The sequence below is a fragment of the Sinohyriopsis cumingii genome, chromosome 17 (genome assembly GCF_028554795.1).
Source record: "Sinohyriopsis cumingii isolate HCF-2022 chromosome 17, ASM2855479v2, whole genome shotgun sequence".
Lineage (NCBI taxonomy): Eukaryota > Metazoa > Mollusca > Bivalvia > Unionida > Unionidae > Sinohyriopsis > Sinohyriopsis cumingii.
This window is the reverse complement of record NC_142977.1, coordinates 7,017,648-7,039,012: the sequence shown is the minus strand read 5'-3', so window position 1 is coordinate 7,039,012 and position 21,365 is coordinate 7,017,648. Positions and strand designations below refer to the sequence as shown.

Here is a 21,365-nt window from a genome sequence, read left to right as displayed (position 1 = left end):
TTAGAGTACACTTTTTATTGTATATTAGAGTACACTTTTTTTGTATATTTGAGTACACTTTTTATTGTATATTTGAGTACACTTTTTATTGTATATTTGAGTACACTCTTTTTGTATGTTTGAGTACACTTTTTATTGTATATTAGAGTACACTTTTTATTGTATATTAGAGTACACTTTTTATTGTATATTAGAGTACACTTTTTTTGTATATTTGAGTACACTTTTTATTGTATATTTGAGTACACTCTTTTTGTATATTTGAGTACACTTTTTTGTATATTTGAGTACACTTTTTATTGTATATTTGAGTACACTCTTTTTGTATATTTGAGTACACTTTTTTTGTATATTTGAGTACACTTTTTATTGTATATTAGAGTATACTTTTTATTGTATATTTGAGTACACTTATAATTGTGTATTTGAGTACACTTCTTATTGTGTATTTGAGTACACTTTTTTTTATTGTGTATTTGATAAGAAGAGTTATGATCTTCAGTTGAAATGATTTTAACCTCAACCTTTCATCTCATCTGTACATTGGGCTTTACAGCTGATTTTTATTTCCATGTCAACCCCAAGAATGTGTATTACCTACATTGCTAACATCCATCTTCATATTTATTTACATGTCAACCCCAAGAATGTGTATTACCTACATTACTTACATCCATAGGCATGTTCAGTTACATCATTACCAATATTGTAAACTTTTACAGGTAGTAAATTTAACTAGACCACATGTAAACACAGCAATCCAGTACTTGTTAACTCGACTAGAAACAGTCTCTCATGGTTTACTGTGAAACTTGGGACATATTACAATCATCACCTGATGATGCGTACTTTGTTTATGTGGCTGTACTGGTAATAAACCAGAAGAGGTTATAGAATAATCCATTGTCTGTTTTCTATACCTTTTTGAATGGTCCATTGTCTGTTTTCTATCTGTCAAATGCTTCTCATCGTCCATTCATTAGTGCAGATTTGTTAATTCTACTTTCCTAAACTACTTTCAGGATTGTCATGAAACTTGACACACACCTTCATCCTCTGGTTTAGTTGCTTCCAAATGCAAATTATTCAGCTCAGACATCGGGTATGGATGCTATGATGTTTGGTTGGTCATAAACTTAAAAGATGGCACCCTGATATCCAATATGGTGACCATGGCAACCACCTTGAAAATCTTGTCATTAGTATTCATTCAAAACAGAAAGTCACATCAACATGAGATTTTTCACCAGAAAATCTCTTATGATTTCTATTTGAACCTAGGTGGAAATAGTTCCACTGTGACATCCGATATATCCACCAAAGCAGCTTATTTGAAAATCTTAATATCTTTGAAGAATATAAGGCATGGTTTCAGTACTGGAGTTAAAAGGAAGAAATAGTTTTCTGTTAAATTCCTAGAATCTCTTTTTGGCCAGAGTAGTGTTACTCTGTTTGAGATTCTCTTGTTAGAGTTATTGCCCTTTTTTCTTTTCTAGCAATTTATAATACAATCTCGTTGGCACAACTAGTCCAGCATTTTTAATGATGGCCATGAAATTAGGTATTTATGATAATCATGACATGAAGATGCATGTATTAAAGAGTCGATCTTTTGATTGATTGGCAAAGTTTTTCACTATCCTGTGGGGTTTATTTGTAATCCAGTTTGGATCAAACTTGGAATGTAAGCTTATATTATTAAGATGTCAGAGAAGTTCAGTACTGAGTGAGAGCCATGCACATTAATAAGTGATTTTGCATTTGATCCAGTTTGGATCAAACTTGGAACGTAAACTCATGTTATTAAGGACAATATTGATAATGAGTAAGATACACGCATAACAATAAGTATTTAAGATTTTACTAGTATGGAAGTCATAAATTCTGATCTGAATTTGATCAAAACATAAGAATATGGGCTTACGTCATCAGGAGTTTGGGAAATTAAAAAAATTAGCAGGATACACATGTATTAATAAGATGATCTTGTATACAATTGGCTGACCTTGTTATGACAGAAGTTATTTTCATGGTTATGATTTATTAAAATGAGATCATGTATGATTTTGATTATAAGCACAACACCATACACATATGCATAATAAATTTGATTGTATCATTCAGGATAGCATAAAAGCAACATGATGTAAAGTTTGTGAGATAGTTTACGTAGGACATGCTCTTTTGATACTACATAAAACATATGCTGAGTGAAATGGTCAACTTTTAACAGGTTTGGCTCATCTTGCTTAGCAATGCTACGGAACTTGGTAACTTGGTAAATATTATGGAAAGCCATGGACTTTGGTAAATATTATGGAATGCCATGGAACTTGGTAAATATTATGGAATGCCATGGACTTTGGTAAATATTATGGAATGCCATGGAACTTGGTAAATACTATGGAATGCCATAGACTTTGGTAAATATTATGGAATGCCATGGAACTTGGTAAATACTATGGAATGCCATAGACTTTGGTAAATATTATGGAATGCCATGGAACTTGGTAAATACTATGGAATGTCATGGACTTTGGTAAATATTATGGAATGCCATGGAACTTGGTAAATACTATGGAAGGCCATGGACTTTGGTAAATATTGTGTAATGCCATGGAACTTGGTAAATATTATGGAATGCCATAGACTTTGGTAAATATTATGGAATGCCATGGAACTTGGTAAATACTATGGAATGCCATAGACTTTGGTAAATATTATGGAATGCCATGGAACTTGGTAAATACAATGGAATGCCATAGAGTTTGGTAAATATTATGGAATGCCATGGACTTTGGTAAATATTATGGAATGCCATGGACTTTGGTAAATACTATGGAATGCCATGGACTTTGGTAAATATTATTGAATGCCATGGACTTGGGTAAATATTATGGAATGCCATAGGCTTTGGTAAATATTATGGAATGCCATGGACTTTGGTAAATATTATGGAATGCCATGGACTTTGATAAATACTATGGAATGCCATGGACTTTGGTAAATATTATGGAATGCCATGGACTTTGGTAAATACTATGGAATGCCATGGACTTTGGTAAATACTATGGAATGCCATTTTACTTGATACATAATTTTGTATGATTTATTTCCCTGTACGTTGTGTAGCTTAATACAGAATGACATAATTTTGTATGATTTATTTCCCTGTACATTGTGTAGCTTAATACAGAATGACATAATTTTGTATGATTTATTTCCCTGTAGGTTGTGTAGCTTAATACAGAATGACATAATTTTGTATGATTTATTTCGCTGTACGTTGTGTAGCTTAATACAGAATGACATAATTTTGTATTATTTATTTCCCTGTACGTTGTGTAGCTTAATACAGAATGACATAATTTTGTATGATTTATTTCCCTGTACGTTGTGTAGCTTAATACAGAATGACATATATTTGTATGATTTATTTCCCTGTATGTTGTGTAACTTAATACAGAATGACATAATTTTGTATGATTTATTTCCCTGTATGTTGTGTAGCTTAATACGGAATATGACATAATTTTGTATGATTTATTTCCCTGTACGTTATGTAGCTTAATACGGAATATGACATAATTTTGTATGATTTATTTCCCCGTATGTTGTGTAGCTTAATACAGAATATGACATAATTTTGTGTGATTTATTTCCCTGTACATTATGTAGCTTAATACGGAATATGACATAATTTTGTATGATTTATTTCCCTGTACGTTGTGTAGCTTAATACAGAATGACATAATTTTGTATGATTTATTTCCCTGTAGGTTGTGTAGCTTAATACAGAATATGACATAATTTTGTATTATTTATTTCCCTGTACGTTGTGTAGCTTAATACAGAATATGACATAATTTTGTATGATTTATTTCCCTGTACGTTGTGTAGCTTAATACAGAATGACATAATTTTGTATGATTTATTTCCCTGTAGGTTGTGTAGCTTAATACAGAATATGACATAATTTTGTATGATTTATTTCCCTGTACGTTGTGTAGCTTAATACAGAATATGACATAATTTTGTATTATTTATTTCCCTGTATGTTGTGTAGCTTAATACAGAATATGACATAATTTTGTATGATTTATTTCCCTGTACATTGTGTAGCTTAATAAAGAATATGACATAATTTTGTATTATTTATTTCCCTGTAGGTTGTGTAGCTTAATACAGAATATGACATAATTTTGTATGATTTATTTCCCTGTACGTTGTGTAGCTTAATAAAGAATATGACATAATTTTGTATTATTTATTTCCCTGTACGTTGTGTAGCTTAATACAGAATATGACATAATTTTGTATGATTTATTTCCCTGTAGGTTGTGTAGCTTAATACAGAATATGACATAATTTTGTATTATTTATTTCCCTGTATGTTGTGTAGCTTAATACAGAATATGACATAATTTTGTATGATTTATTTCCCTGTAGGTTGTGTAGCTTAATACAGAATATGACATAATTTTGTATGATTTATTTCCCTGTAGGTTGTGTAGCTTAATACAGAATATGACATAATTTTGTATGATTTATTTCCCTGTACGTTGTGTAGCTTAATACAGAATGACATAATTTTGTATGATTTATTTCCCTGTAGGTTGTGTAGCTTAATACAGAATATGACATAATTTTGTATTATTTATTTCCCTGTACATTGTGTAGCTTAATACAGAATGACATAATTTTGTATGATTTATTTCCCTGTAAGTTGTGTAGCTTAATACAGAATATGACATAATTTTGTATTATTTATTTCCCTGTACATTGTGTAGCTTAATACAGAATATGACATAATTTTGTATTATTTATTTCCCTGTACGTTGTGTAGCTTAATACAGAATATGACATAATTTTGTATGATTTATTTCCCTGTACGTATTGTAGCTTAATACAGAATATGACATAATTTTGTATGATTTATTTCCCTGTAGGTTGTGTAGCTTAATACAGAATATGACATAATTTTGTATGATTTATTTCCCTGTACGTTGTGTAGCTTAATACAGAATGACATAATTTTGTATGATTTATTTCCCTGTATGTATTGTAGCTTAATACGGAATATGACATAATTTTGTATGATTTATTTCCCTGTAGGTTGTGTAGCTTAATACAGGATGACATAATTTTGTTAGTGCAACTAGTCACTCTGTTTTTATTATTGCCATGGATCTTGGTAAATATTATGGTCATGTGACCTGATTCCTCCCACAATATTTCTTACTTATTTCCATTTATGTCCTGTAGTTTAATGTAGTATATGAAAATGATGATGTGTATCTAGTTCTCAACATTTGGTTTGAATCGTCCTTTTTATTTGTAGCTTAGTGCAATGTTTGACACAATCTCATTATTTGCAAAATGATTGGGAGGGGTTCACTTTGCATTTTGTATGGATTGATAATTATTACGGTCAACATCTTGACATTGAGCTCCCAAAAATTTTATAAAATGTAAAATCCAGGAAGTGGGGGCAAGTGAATTTACAAAATCATGCAAATGGTTGTGTATGCAGATGTTGATAAAGAAGCTTTTGAAAGTTTGGCGTGTTCACACTGACTTTATATAAGGTGGTATGGAATTCGAGTTTTGCTCAAGAAACAGCAAAACAGTTCTTCTAAAACTCTGAATTTCAGTTTACATAAATATAACTTGCTGTTTGACATGGATCTTAGTTCATGCATATGTACATTTTTAACAAATTTAAAGTTACATTTAAGATAATCAGGGGCCAAAACCATGTAAGGATTTATAGACTAGTAAACCCTTGTTAAACTGAGTTCTCTTGCTGAAATGGAAGCCATTTCAGGGTTCTAAAAAGATTTATTGAAGGTATATTTAAATCAGCATTAATAATACCTATAGCTGCTCTTTTCTGAACTTGTAGTAATTATCTTGAGTGATTTTCTGTACCACTATTACCCCTGATGGAACAACACTATTGTAGGTGTATAATGATATATACATTGTAGAATATTTTTCTCTTTTCTTGTGGAAGATAAGGTTTTGTTCTGCTCAAGAGATAAAGTAGTGAATTAACTTTTCAATAACCTTATCAACTTGTATCTTTTAGAACAAGATATAGTCTATCATGATGTCAGATACTTTTTCATTTTCAGACTGTTGTATATCCATTCCTTTTATCATTACTTTGAACTCATTTTTCGCAGCTTTTACTCGTGCGAAACTACCTGTGTTCATGGCTTCTGATTTTGCTGTATTTATCTTCATACACATTTGCTCACACCAGTTATTTATTTTTAAAAGAACTTTATTTTATTTAGCGCTAATCTCATGGCCTATTGATCCAATCTTATATAATGTCATATCATCTGCGAATATGATGGTGGCAGATAGCTCAATGTGATATGGTAAATCATTTATTTTGAACAGAAAGAGTAATGGTCCAAGAACTAATCCTTGTGGAACATCTGAGTTGATCAGCTAAGACTATACATGAAAGTTTATTTAAAATATAAACATAATGTTGTCAAGGTAGGTTTGAAACCGAGTTATGCTTTTATTGTCAACTTGATATGTGCTACAGTTTTTAAGCAGGATTTTGTGATTTACCACTCAAAAGACTTTGTAAGCTCAAGAAAAACTAGGTTACAATGATTTATTGCTGTAAACTAATCATCCACATTTCTTATTAGTCTGTCGTGAATATCCATCACAGAAGCCCAATTGTCATGAATGAGGTAAATTCAATGAATTCATGAAGTAAATTCAATGAGTTCATGTAGTAAATTCAATGAGTTCACATAGTAAATTCAGTGAGTTCATGAAGTAAATTCAATGAGTTCATGTAGTAAATTCAATGAGTTCACATAGTAAATTCAATGAGTTCGTGTAGTAAATTCAATGAGTTCACATAGTAAATTCAATGAGTTCATAAATTCAATGAGTTCATGTAGTAAGTTCAATGAGTTTATGTAGTAAATTCAGTGAGTTCACATAGTAAATTCAATGAGTTCATGTAGTAAATTCAATGAGTTCATGTAGTTTCAAACTTCATTATAAATATGTCATTCTAATATCTTTCAAAGTGATAATACAACTTATAAATGTCTATATTTATTTATATCAGAAAGATTTCCCTTTTTATGTATTGGAGTTACCCTTGCCAGTTTTAATCTGTTTGGAAAAATACCTGTGGAAATACCTAGAAGATAAACATTAAGTGTACGTGCAACCAATTAACATGATAGTTTTAGGAATATAGCACTTAAAGTATCTAGACGTGTTGCTGTTGTGACATCCAGTTGGTTTAATTCATTTAAAATGAATTCAAGGCTTATTTTAGTATTTTGAAGCACTATTCATTGCTGAGTTTTGAGGAAATAAATGTTAAATCTGTAGAACCTGTCTTAAAAGACCATACCTTCTGGTAAAAGATCATGGTCTCTCAATACATGTGGTCTCATTGCAGGTCATAACACCATCTAGTCAGTAAATTCATCGATTGAGAATCTGTTCGCTCATGATAGGTGATCTGCAAAAATGGGTTTGATGTTACTGTAAATCAGATATTATCAGCAAAGATACGGTCACATTGTTGAACCTCACCAGATCTTTGGAGGGAATATAGAGTACAGTCAATGATGGCCATCCAGTCACATTGTATACCCACATTACATCTATGGAGGGAATACACAGTACAGTCAATGATTGCTATCCAATCACAATGTATACCCACACTACATCTATGGAGGGAATATACAATACAGTCAATGATGGCCATCCAGTCACATTGTATACCCACACTATGGAGGGAATATACAATACAGTCAATGATGGCCATCCAGTCACAATGTATACCCACGCTACATCTATGGAGAGAATATATAGAAATGTTGATAATAGCCATCCAGTCACAATATTGTACGTCGTTGTTCAACTCAATAACTTGTCATTGAAGATGGAAACAGTCAGTGGTTAGGTTCTGATTTTATTTGAACAACCCTCGTGGTCAGCAGCCATTTATTTTAATTGTGGTTCAAAATTACCCTTGTGCTGTAATTAAGTAACTAGTTTAAATTTTGTATATTTTTGCTTAACCTAGATTGCAAGTATACACTCAGATGGAGTACATCCATTAGTAAAGTTTGTGTTGAGAGTCATTGATAATCATATGGCACTAAACACCTGGAATTTAATTACTTTAGTAGCATGAAACACCTTTGTAATCAGGGATGAAGTTCTTTAGCAGTTTTGTTCCAAGACAATGACCCAATGATAAGCAAAATTATTTTCTTTGTGCCCATAGTTAAATCTCTAAATAGGAAAATCATTAATGTGCTAAAAGTAAAGATTGGTTAAAATTGAATAAAGAAAAAAAAATCATTTGTTTTACAGTTTGATGCATGTATATTACAGACACTAGAAGACACTTTGAAGGTGTTTATGGAAAAAGAGCAGGCATGGCAAAGAAAGGAACAAGAGTTTGTTGAGTCATTCAGAGTAAGTGGCAGATTTATTCAGGTCAATCACATACAAAAGTCAGATTGAAAATAATGAATTTGTTATTGGTAGTATTTGGTTGTTTGGAAAGGAAATGAAACAACTTGACCAAAAAGATTTTAAATGTTGATTTGTGATATAAAATGAAACCTGTTGACCATGTTTGCTCATTTTTAAATTTCTAATAGATGTTCTCTTCTGGGTGAGCCATAAAATAGACTAATCATTCAGACACATTAATCCCTTAAGACTAGATCTTTGCACCAATTCCATGATGTTGCAAAAAGATGTAAACAATAAAAGAAATTCAGTGAAATTAATTTACTACATGGTAGCAAGTTTCATAAATTTATTATGTATATTCATGCTTTCCGTATATGTACTTTGCACAGAATTTTGAATGCACATGCGTTTTTCTGTACATGGAATTTTTAATGATTATGTTATGAACAATTTACAAATTTTCAGGAATTTCAACTTTGATTTTTACATATAATTATTTTAAAAATATTATGTATTAATAGCCAAAATGGACATTAAAATGAGAGTTTTAGGAATGAAGCACTTATATTTTCTTAACCTGTAGCTGTTCTGACATCAGGTTGGTTTAATTCATTTAAATGAATTCAAGACTTATTTTAGGTATTTTGAAGCAGTATTCATTGCTGAGTTTTGAGGAAATAAATATTAAATCTGTAGAACCCGTCTTAAAAGACCATACCTTCTGGTAAAAGATTATGTTCTCTCAATACATGTGGTCTCATGGCAGGTCATACCACCATCAAGTCAGTGAATTCATCAATTGAGAATCTCTCTCATGACAGGTGCTCTGCATAAATGGGTTTGACTTTACTGTAAATCAGAAATTATCAGCAAAGATACAATTTTAACAGATAGAGTAAGGCAATCAGTTGGCAAAACGTGTTTCAAATTAAAATTATGTCATGACAAATTATTTTTATGACACGCCAGTCAGTGGATTACTCTGACAGGACTGTTTGTTATAGTAGCCTCTGTTTCATGAAAACTTTGTTGTATTTGGGATTCTGATGACAAACTAATTACATGTTTATGAGTTTTTACCTGTACCATATCTATAGAAGAAATATATAGTAGTGACAGTGTCCATTCAGTCACGAATGTATGCCTACACCATATCTGTGGAGGGAATATAAAGTAGAGTCCATGGCCATATGGTCACATTGTGTCCTCACCAGATCTTTGGAGGGAATATACAGTACAGTCCATGATTGCCATCCAGTCACATTGTATACCCAGACTACATCTATGGAGGGAATACATAGTACAGCCAATGATTGCCATCCAGTCACATTGTATACCCACGCTACATCTATGGAGGGAATATATAGAAATGTTGATGATAGCAATCCAGTCACATTATTGTACATTGTTTCTCAACTCAATAACTTTTCAAGGTCGAAACAATTTTTAATGATAAAAGTTGACATTAGAAACACCTTAGATTTTCACTATTTCCAGAGAATCTTAAAAGGTCAGTGGTTAGTTTCTGATTTTATTTGAACAACCCTCATGGTCAGCAGCCATTTATTTAAATTGTGGTTAAAAATTACCCTTGTGCTGTAGTTAAGCTATCTGGTTAAATTTTGTATATTTTTGCTTAGCGCAGATTGCAACTATACACTCAAATAGGGTGCATCCATTAGTAAAGTTAGTGTTGAGAGTCACTGATAATAGTATGGCACTGAACACTTGGAATTTAATTACATTAGTAGCGTGAAACACCTCTTTAATCAGGGATGAAGTTCTATAGCAGTTTTCTTCCAAGACCATGACCCAATGACTAAGCAAAATTATTTTATTTGTGCCCATAGGTAAATCTTTAAATATGAAAATCATTAACTATGCTAAAAGTAAAGAGTGGTTAAAATTGAATAAAGAAAAAATGTGTTTTACAGTTTGATGCATGTATATTACAGACACTGGAAGACACTTTGAAGGTGTTTATGGAAAAAGAGATGGCATGGGAAAGAAAGGAACAAGAATTTATAGAGTCAATCAGGGTAAGTGGCACATTCTTTTAGGTCAATTCACATCTAAAAGTCTGATTGAAATAAATGAAGTTTGTTATTAGCCATATTTGGTAGTTTGTAAAAGAAATGAAACAACAGGAATTTAAAGATTTTTAGTGTTTATTTGTGATAAATCTTATTTATACAATAAAACCTGTTGACCATGTTTGCTCATTTTAAAATTTATAAATGATGTTCTCTTCTGTTTGAGCCATTAATATGATATGGTAAAGATTGGTTAAAATTGAATAAAGAAAAAGTCATTTGTTTTACAGTTTGATGCATGTATATTACAGACACTAGAAGAAACTTTGAAGGTATTTATGGAAAAAGAGCAGGCATGGGAAAGAAAGGAACAAGAATTTATTGAGTCAGTCAGGGTAAGTGGCAGATTCATTTAGGTCAATCACATACAAAAGTCAGATTGAAAATAAAGAATATGTTATTGGTAGCATATGGTTGTTTGGAAAGGAAATGAAACAACTGGACCTAAAAGATTTAAAATGTTGATTTGTGATAAAACATAAATATAAAATGAAACCTGTTGACCATGTGTGCTCATTTTTAAATTTTTAAAAGATGTTCTCTTCTGGGTGAGCCATGATAAAAACTAATCATTCAGATTAATTAGACTAATTGATCCCTTAAGACTAGATCTTTGCACCAATTCCCTAACTGTTGAAAAAAGATGTCAATAATGAAAGAAATTCATTGAAATTAATTTACTATATGGTAGCAAGTTTCATAAAATTAATATGCAAATTCATGATTTTCAGTGTATGAACTTTGCACAGAATTTAGTATGCACATGTGTTTTTCAGTACATGGAATTTTTAATGATTATGTTATGAACAATTTACAAAGTTTCAGGAATTTCAACTTTGATTTCTGCATATAATTATTTTAAAAATATTATGTATTAATAGCCAAAATGGACATTAAAATGAGAGTTTTAGGAATGAAGCACTTATATTTTCTTAACCTGTAGCTGTTCTGACATCAAAAGAATTAATTCAAGACTTATTTTAGGTATTTTGAAGCAGTATTCATTGCTGAGTTTTGAGGAAATAAATGTTAAATCTGTAGAACCTGTCTTAAAAGACCATACCTTCTGGTAAAAGATTATGTTCTCTCAATACATGTGGTCTCATTGCAGGTCATAACACCATCTAGTCAGTAAATTCATCGATTGAGAATCTCTCTCATGACAGGTGCTCTGTATAAATGGGTTTGACTTTACTGTAAATCAGAAATTATCAGCAAAGATACAGTTTTAACAGATAGAGTAAGACAATCAGTTGGCAAAACGTGTTTCAAATAAAAAATATGTCATGGGAAATTATTTTTATGACACGCGAGTTGGTGGACTACGCTGCCAGGGGTCTGTATATTATTGTAGCCTCTGTTTCATGAAAACTTTGTTGTATTTATGATTCTGAGGACAAATTAAATACATGTTTAAGATTTTTTACCAGCATCATATCTATAAAAGAAATATATAGTAGTGACAGTGTCCATTCAGTCACGAATGTATGCCTACACCATATCTGTGGAGGGAATATAAAGTAGAGTCCATGGCCATTCGGTCACATTGTTGAACCTCACCAGATCTATGGAGGGAATATATAGTACTGTCAATGATGGCCATCCAGTCACATTGTATACCCAGACATCTATGGAGGGAATATACAGTACAGTCAATGATTGCCATCCAGTCACATTGAATACCCACACAACATCTATAGAGGGAATATACAGGACAGTCAATGATTGCTATCCAGTCACATTGTATACCCAGACTACATCTATGGAGGGAATATATAGTACAGTCAATGATGGCCATCCAGTCACAATGTATACCCACACTATGGAGGGAATATAAAATACAGTCAGTGATGGCCATCCAGTCACATTGTATACCCACGCTACATCTATGGAGGGAATATACAATACAGTCAATGATGGCCATCCAGTCACATTGTATACCCACACTATGGAGGGAATATACAATACAGTCAATGATGGCCATCCAGTCACAATGTATACCCACACTAAATCTATGGAGAGAATATATATACATGTTGATGATAGCCATCCAGTCACAATATTGTATGTCGTTGTTCAGCTCAATAACTTTTCAAGATGGAAACAATGTTTAATGTATAAAAGTTGACATTAGAAAAGGCCTTAGATTTTCACTATTTTTGGAGAATTGTAAAAGGTTAGTGGTTAGTTTCTGATTTTATTTGAACAACCCTCATGGTCAGCAGCCATTTATTTAAATTGTGGTTAAAAAAAATTACCCTTGTGCTGTAGTTAAGCTACCTGGTTAAATTTTGTATATTTTTGCTTAACGACGTAGATTGCAACTATACACTCAAATGGGGTGCATCCATTAGTAAAGTTAGTGTTGAGAGTCATTGATAATAGTATGGCACTGAACACCTGGAATTTAATTACATTAGTAGTGTGAAACACCTCTTTAATCAGGGATGAAGTTCTGTCACAGTTTTTTTCCAAGAACATGACCCAATGTGAAGCAAAACTTTTTTGTTGTAGTAGGTAAATCGCTAAATATAAAAATCATTAATCTGGTAGAAGTAAAGAATTCATCATGGAATTCATTTAAAGACATCAACAGTTCTACATGCCCTTGGGCATCAACATGAAGTGTAACGAAGTTCTCATAGTAACATTTATTGTGCCATATTCTTTAGCATGTTGGGCCATGCGTGTTTTTGTGCTGCAGTTTCACATGAATAATTTAGGAAATGAATTATCTTACCTTACATGATTTTGGAATATCAAAGCCAGAAACATGATGCTAGACCATAAATTAGCGACTTGAACCATCCAATGGACTTTTGTTACCAAAACAATGGAAATGCAGGATGGAATGTATTTGATCGGTCGATGAATCACATTGCTCTTGTTAGACTTTTGTTGAACAATACGTTAGAACTAATGTTATTGTTCATTATTGTAAGTTCTTGCTTATGTAGAAACTCTAGCTGTTGCAGAATTAATCACAGATTACAAGAAAATCTCAGTGTTGCTGAATTTATCATAGATTACAAGAAACTCTCCCTATTGCTCAATTTATGGTGGCGCTCTACAGTTTCACATTTTGCATAGGGTTAGAATTTTAAAGAAAAAGAATTTCCCCAGCTTTCCTCACTGGTTATGTGACTGGCTATTTAAAAAAGACCTTGTATATCTTAGGTATAATTCAAAGAACCTTTAATTCCCTTTATTTTGGTGTATGATTGATGGGTGTACTATGGGTTATAGAGCATACAGCTTGGCCTTACTCCAAATGTGCACCTATCAAAAAAGTGCTAGTTCCACTTGGTCATTTTCACTTCCTGTACTTCAGTGGTAAATTGTGTAAAAAGGAGCCAGTAACTTTTTTTACATTTTATATATTTGGTAATTCATTCATTGCACTTTCAGAAGCTGGTATTGTCTAGTCTGGCAAAATTCATTTTCCCTATTTAAATAGCTGCTATGCATAGTGTACTTTAGACTAATTCAGGCTGATTTTTTAGCATGGGGGGCAGTCATTTTAGTTAGCAGTGTGCTTAGATCATGTACAATTTCCAAAAGTACAATACCCAAAGAAATATTATCCACATTATATTAATGTAGCAATGCAAACAACTTCACCTTACATATGTCACTCTCTCAAAAGTACATAATAACTGGTGATTACAAGAAACTCTCCCAGTTGCTCAATTTATCATATATTGCAAGAAACTCTCCCTGTTGACGAATTTATCATAGATTACAAGAAACTCCATCTATTGCTGAATTTGTCATAGATTGCATTAAACTCTCCATGTTGCTGAATTTGTCATAGATTACAAGAAACTGTCTATTGCTGAATTTATCACAGATTATAAGAAACTCTCCATGTTGCTGAATTCATCATGGATTACAGGAAACACTCACTGTTGCAGAATTAATCAAAGATTATGAGAAAATCTCAGTGTTGCTGAATGTATCATATATTGCAAGAAACTCTTCCTCTAACTGAATTTATCATGGATGACAAGAAACTCTCCCTTTTGCTAAATTTATCACATATTGCAAGAAACTCTCCCTGTTGCTGAATTTATCATACATTACAGAGAACTCTCCCTATTGGTGAATTCATCATAGATTACAAGAAACTCTCCCAGCTGTTGTTAAATTTATCATGGATTACAAGAAACTCTCCCTGTTGCTAAATTTATCATATATTGCAAGAAACTCTCCCTGTTGCTGAATTTATCATACATTACAGAGAACTCTCCCTATTGCTAAATTCATCATAGATTACAAGAAACTTTCCCAATTGCTGAATTTATCATAGGTTGTATTAAGCTCTCCCTGTTACTGAATTTATCATTGATTACAAGACACTTTCCCTGTGGAAGAATTTCTCATAGACTACAGGAACCTTTCCCTCTTGCATAATGTATCATGGATTACAAAAAAACTCTTAATGTTGCTGAATTTATCATAGATTACAAGAAACTCTCCCTGTAACTGTATTTATCATGGATAACAAGAAACTCTCCCTGTTGCTCAATTTATCATATATTGCAAGAAACTCTCCCTATTGCTGAATGTATCATTGTTTACAGGAAACTCTCCCTGTTGCTAAAGTTATCATTGTTTACAAGAAACTCTCCCTGTTGCTAAATTTAAACCATTCATCAGTCTGGCCAGTCAGATTTATTGTAATAAATGTTCATCAGTCTGGCCAGTCAGATTTATTGTGACAACTGTTCATTGGTCTGACCAGTCAAATTTAGTATAGCAGCCATTCATCAGTCTGGCCAGTCAAATTTATTGTAACAACCGTTTTTCAGTATGACCAGTCGAATTTGGTGTAATAATCATTAATCAATCCTGGCCAGTCAAATTTATTGTAACAACTGTTCATCAATCTGGCCAGTCAAACTTATCTTAACAACCATTCATCAGTCTGACCAGTCAAATTTAGTGTAATAACCATTCATGAGTCTGACCAGTCAAAATTAGTGTAATAACCATTTATCAGTCTGACCAGTCAAATTTGGTGTAATAATCATTAATCAATCTGACCAGTCAAGTTTACTGTAATAACCATTCATGAGTTTGACCAGTCAAATTTAGTGTAATAACCATTCATCAGTCTGGCTAATTTGGCGATTTGCTGTCATCAACCTGACCCAACATATTTTAAATGAAATCCAATGCAAGAAATTTCAGTTCTTAGAAATAATCAGGATCATTCAATTTTGTTTCAGAACATTTTATAGAGAATTATTTGTACTTATTTTATGTGGAAATCATAACAAAACCTTTCGTTTTTGTTTGCTACTTTGATTGAATCTTATGAATTTGCATTAATTGGTACAGGACCTGGAAGACCAGATCCAAATGCTTAGGGAACACATTAGAACCTTGCATCAAGGCACAAAAGAAAAACAGATTAAGAAATTTGAAAATGGGAAAGTGAGTATATTTATCAATTGTTTTCCTTGTTTTCTTTGTTCATAATAATGGTAATATTACATTAGTCGTTCAGTTTTTGGTCATACTGGTAACATCACATAAGTCATGCAATTGTTGGTTATAATGTTTATATCACATTAGTATTATGTGTTGTAGTACTGGTCACATCACATTAGTCATGCAGGTGTTTGTTATTATGTTTATATTACATTAGTCATGCAGTTGTTACGCTTCACCTCCTAGGATCACAGAACAAGTGTTTCCACTACCTGTTGACCATAGTCAGTAGTTTTCGCACCCACAAGCTGAATCTTTTTCTATAACTGTAGGACAAGTCCAAATTTTTCTATAGTTGCTAGGGCAAGTCCAGATTTTGTTAATATAGTTGCTAAGACAAGTTGAGATTTGGTTTCTAAAGTAGCTTGGACAAGTCCAGATTTTGTTTCTATAGTTGCTAGGGCAAGTCCAGATTTTGTTTCTATAGTTGCTAGGGCAATTCCAAATTTTGTTTCTATAGTTGCTAGGACAAGTTGAGATTTGGTTTCTCAAGTAGCTTGGACAAGTCCAGATTTTTTCTATAGTTGCTAGGGCAAGTCCAGATTTTGTTTCTATAGTTGCTAGGGCAAGTCCAGATTTTGTTTCTATAGTTGCTAGGGCAAGTCCAGATTTTGCTTCCATAGTTACTAGGACAAGTTGAGATTTGGTTTCTAAAGTAACTTGGGCAAGTACAGATTTTTTTTCTATATTTTCTAGGACAAGTCCAGATTTTTTATAGAACAGGTCCAGATTTTGTTTCTATGGTTGCTAATACAAGTCCAAAGTTTTTCTATAGTTGCTAGGCAAGTCCAGATTGTGTTATATAGTTGCCAAGACAAGTTGAGATTTTGGTTTCTAAAGTAGCTTGGGCAAGTACAGATTTTGTTTCTATAGTTGCTAGGGCAAGTACAGATTTTGTTTCTATAGTTGCTATGGCAAGTACAGATTTTGTTTCTATAGTTGCTATGGCAAGTACAGATTTTGTTTCTAAAGATGCTATAACATTAGTTCATATTTTGCTTCATTCACAAGGCCTTGAAGTCCTAAAACTGCCTGAGAATAAATATAGAAATAGGACTTGAATTACCAGGGTTAGAAAATATCACTCAGACATTGTAAATATGTTCAGATACATATGCAGGTAGTATTTAACCACAAAATGTTAGGGTTCCATTTTCATTATGAACTATGTTATATAAAATTATAAATCCTAATATTTGATCATGACTTCCATTTCGTGTTCAGTTTCATGACTAATGGTTCTATTCTGATGGAAATTATTATACATCATAATCAAAGTCACCATGATAAAAATTAAAAAGGGCTAACTGGCACATGCATAATACAGTCACCATGATGAAAATTAAATGGGCTAAATGACATATGCATAATACAGACACCATGATGAAAATTAAATGGGCCAACTGGCACATGCATAATACAGTCACCATGATGAAAATTAAATGGGCTAAATGACAAATGCATAATACAGTCACCATGATGAAAATTAAATGGGCCAACTGGCACATGCATAATACAGTCACCATGATCAAAATTAAATGGGCTAACTGGCACATGCATAATACAGTCACCATGATTAAAATTAAATGGGCTAACTGGCACATGCATATACAGTTACCATGATGAAATTCAAATGGGCTAAATGACACATGCATAATACAGTCACCATGATGAAAATTAAAAAGGGCTAACTGGCACATGCATATACAGTTACCATGATGAAAATTAAATGGGCTAAATGACACATGCATAATACAGTCACCATGATGAAAATTAAATGCGCTAACTGGCAGATGCATAATACAGTCACCATGATGAAAATTAAATGGGCTAAAGGACACATGTATAATACAGTCACCATGATGAAAATTAAATGGGCCAACTGGCACATGCATAATACAGTCACCATGATGAAAATTAAATGGGCTAAATGACACATGCATAATACAGTCACCATGATGAAAATTAAATGGGCCAACTGGCACATGCATAATACAGTCACCATGATGAAAATTAAATGGGCCAACTGGCACATGCATAATACAGTCACCATGATGAAAATTAAATGGGCTAACTGGCACATGCATATACAGTTACCATGATGAAAATCAAATGGGCTAAATGACACATGCATAATACAGTCACCATGATGAAAATTAAAAAGGGCTAACTGGCACATGCATATACAGTTAAAATGATGAAAATTAAATGGGCTAAATGACACATGCATAATACAGTCACCATGATGAAAATTAAATGGGCTAAATGACACATGCATAATACAGTCACCATGATGAAAATTAAATGGGCTAACTGGCACATGCATATACAGTCACCATGATGAAAATTAAATGGGCTAACTGGCACATGCATAATACAGTCACCATGATGAAAATTAAATGGGCCAACTGGCACATGCATATACAGTTACCATGATGAAAATCAAATGGGCTAAATGACACATGCATAATACAGTCACCATGATGAAAATTAAAAAGGGCTAACTGGCACATGCATATACAGTTACCATGATGAAAATTAAATGGGCTAAATGACACATGCATAATACAGTCACCATGATGAAAATTAAATGGGCTAACTGGCACATGCATATACAGTCACCATGATGAAAATTAAATGGGCTAAATGACACATGTATAATACAGTCACCATGATGAAAATTAAATGGGCTAAATGACACATGTATAATACAGTCACCATGATGAAAATTAAATGCGCTAACTGGCACATGCATATACAGTCACCTCGATGAAAATTAAATGGGCTAACTGGCACATGCATAATACAGTCACCATGATGAAAATTAAATGGGCTAACTGGCACATGCATATACAGTTACCATGATGAAAATTAAATGGGCTAACTGACACATGCATAATACAGTCACCATGATGAAAATTAAATGGGCTAACTGGCACATGCATATACAGTCACCATGATGAAAAAAATTAAAAAGGGCTAACTGGCACATGCATAATACAGTCACCATGACGAAAATTAAATGGGCTAACCGGCACATGCATATACAGTCACCATGATGAGAATTAAATGGGCTAAATGACACATGCATAATACAGTCACGATGATGAAAATTAAATGGGCTAACTGGCACATGCATATACAGTCACCATGATGAAAAAAAATTTAAAAGGGCTAACTGACACATGCATAATACAGTCACCATGATGAAAATTAAATGGACTAACTGGCACATGCATATACAGTCACCATGATGAGAATTAAATGGGCTAAATGACACATGCATAATACAGTCACGATGATGAAAATTAAATGGGCTAAATGACACATGTATATACAGTCACCATGATCAAAAAAAAATAAAAAGGGCTAACTGGCACATGCATAATACAGTCACCAAGATGAAAATTAAAAAGGGCTAACTGTCACATGCATAATACAGTCACCATGATGAAAATTAAATGGGCTAAATGACACATGCATAATACAGTCACGATGATGAAAATTAAATGGGCTAAATGACACATGTATATACAGTCACCATGATGAAAAAAATTAAAAAGGGCTAACTGGCACATGCATAATACAGTCACCATGATGAAAATTAAAAAGGGCTAACTGGCACATGCATATACAGTTACCATGATGAAAATTAAATGGGCTAAATGACACATGCATAATACAGTCACCATGATGAAAATTAAATGGGCTAACTGGCACATGCATATACAGTCACCATGATGAAAATTAAATGGGCTAAATGACACATGTATAATACAGTCACCATGATGAAAATTAAATGGGCTAAATGACACATGTATAATACAGTCACCATGATGAAAATTAAATGCGCTAACTGGCACATGCATATACAGTCACCTCGATGAAAATTAAATGGGCTAACTGGCACATGCATAATACAGTCACCATGATGAAAATTAAATGGGCTAACTGGCACATGCATATACAGTTACCATGATGAAAATTAAATGGGCTAACTGACACATGCATAATACAGTCACCATGATGAAAATTAAATGGGCTAACTGGCACATGCATATACAGTCACCATGATGAGAATTAAATGGGCTAAATGACACATGCATAATACAGTCACGATGATGAAAATTAAATGGGCTAACTGGCACATGCATAATACAGTCACCATGATGAAAAAAAATTTAAAAGGGCTAACTGGCACATGCATAATACAGTCACCATGATGAAAATTAAATGGGCTAACTGACACATGCATAATACAGTCACCATGATGAAAATTAAATGGGCTAACTGGCACATGCATATACAGTCACCGTGATGAGAATTAAATGGGCTAAATGACACATGCATAATACAGTCACGATGATGAAAATTAAATGGGCTAAATGACACATGTATATACAGTCACCATGATGAAAAAAATTAAAAAGGGCTAACTGGCACATGCATAATACAGTCACCATGATGAAAATTAAAAAGGGCTAACTGTCACATGCATAATACAGTCACCATGATGAAAATTAAATGGGCTAAATGACACATGCATAATACAGTCACGATGATGAAAATTAAATGGGCTAAATGACACATGTATATACAGTCACCATGATGAAAAAAATTAAAAAGGGCTAACTGCACATGCATAATACAGTCACCATGATGAAAATTCAATGGGCTAAATGACACATGCATATACAGTCACCATGATGAAAATTAAAAAGGGCTAACTGGCACATGCATAATACAGTCACCATGATGAAAATTAAATGGGGTAAATGGCACATGCATAATACAGTCACCATGATGAAATTTAAAAAGGGCTAACTGGCACATGCATAATACAGTCACTATGATGAAAATTAAATGGGTTAACTAGTACATGCATATACAGTCACCATGATGAAAAAAATTTAAAAGGGCTAACTGGCACATGCATAATACAGTCACCATGATGAAAATTAAATGGGTTAACTAGTACATGCATATACAGTCACCATGATGAAAAAAATTTAAAAGGGCTAACTGGCACATGCATAATACAGTCACCATGATGAAAATTAAATGGACTAAATGACACATGCATATACAGTCACCATGATGAAAATTAAAAAGGGCTAACTGGCACATGCATAATACAGTCACCATGATGAAAATTAAATGGGCTAAATGACACATGCATAATACAGTCACGATGATGAAAATTGAATGGGCTAAATGACACATGCATAATACAGCCACCATCATGAAAATTAAATGGGCTAACTGGCACATGCATAATACAGTCACCATGAT

General features: G+C 32.8%; 1 protein-coding gene across 1 annotated transcript in view; it reads left to right on the top strand.

Annotated features, from left to right (window-relative positions):
- The window catches only part of LOC149777691 (uncharacterized), a 47,189-nt gene that overhangs the window by 3,800 nt on the left and 22,024 nt on the right, over positions 1-21,365 (top strand). The window contains exons 2-5 of the mRNA XM_089940409.1: positions 8,398-8,481; positions 10,440-10,523; positions 10,829-10,912; positions 15,921-16,016. Coding sequence (XP_089796535.1) covers positions 8,398-8,481; positions 10,440-10,523; positions 10,829-10,912; positions 15,921-16,016 — 348 coding nt within the window. The remainder of the gene's footprint in view (positions 1-8,397; positions 8,482-10,439; positions 10,524-10,828; positions 10,913-15,920; positions 16,017-21,365) is intronic.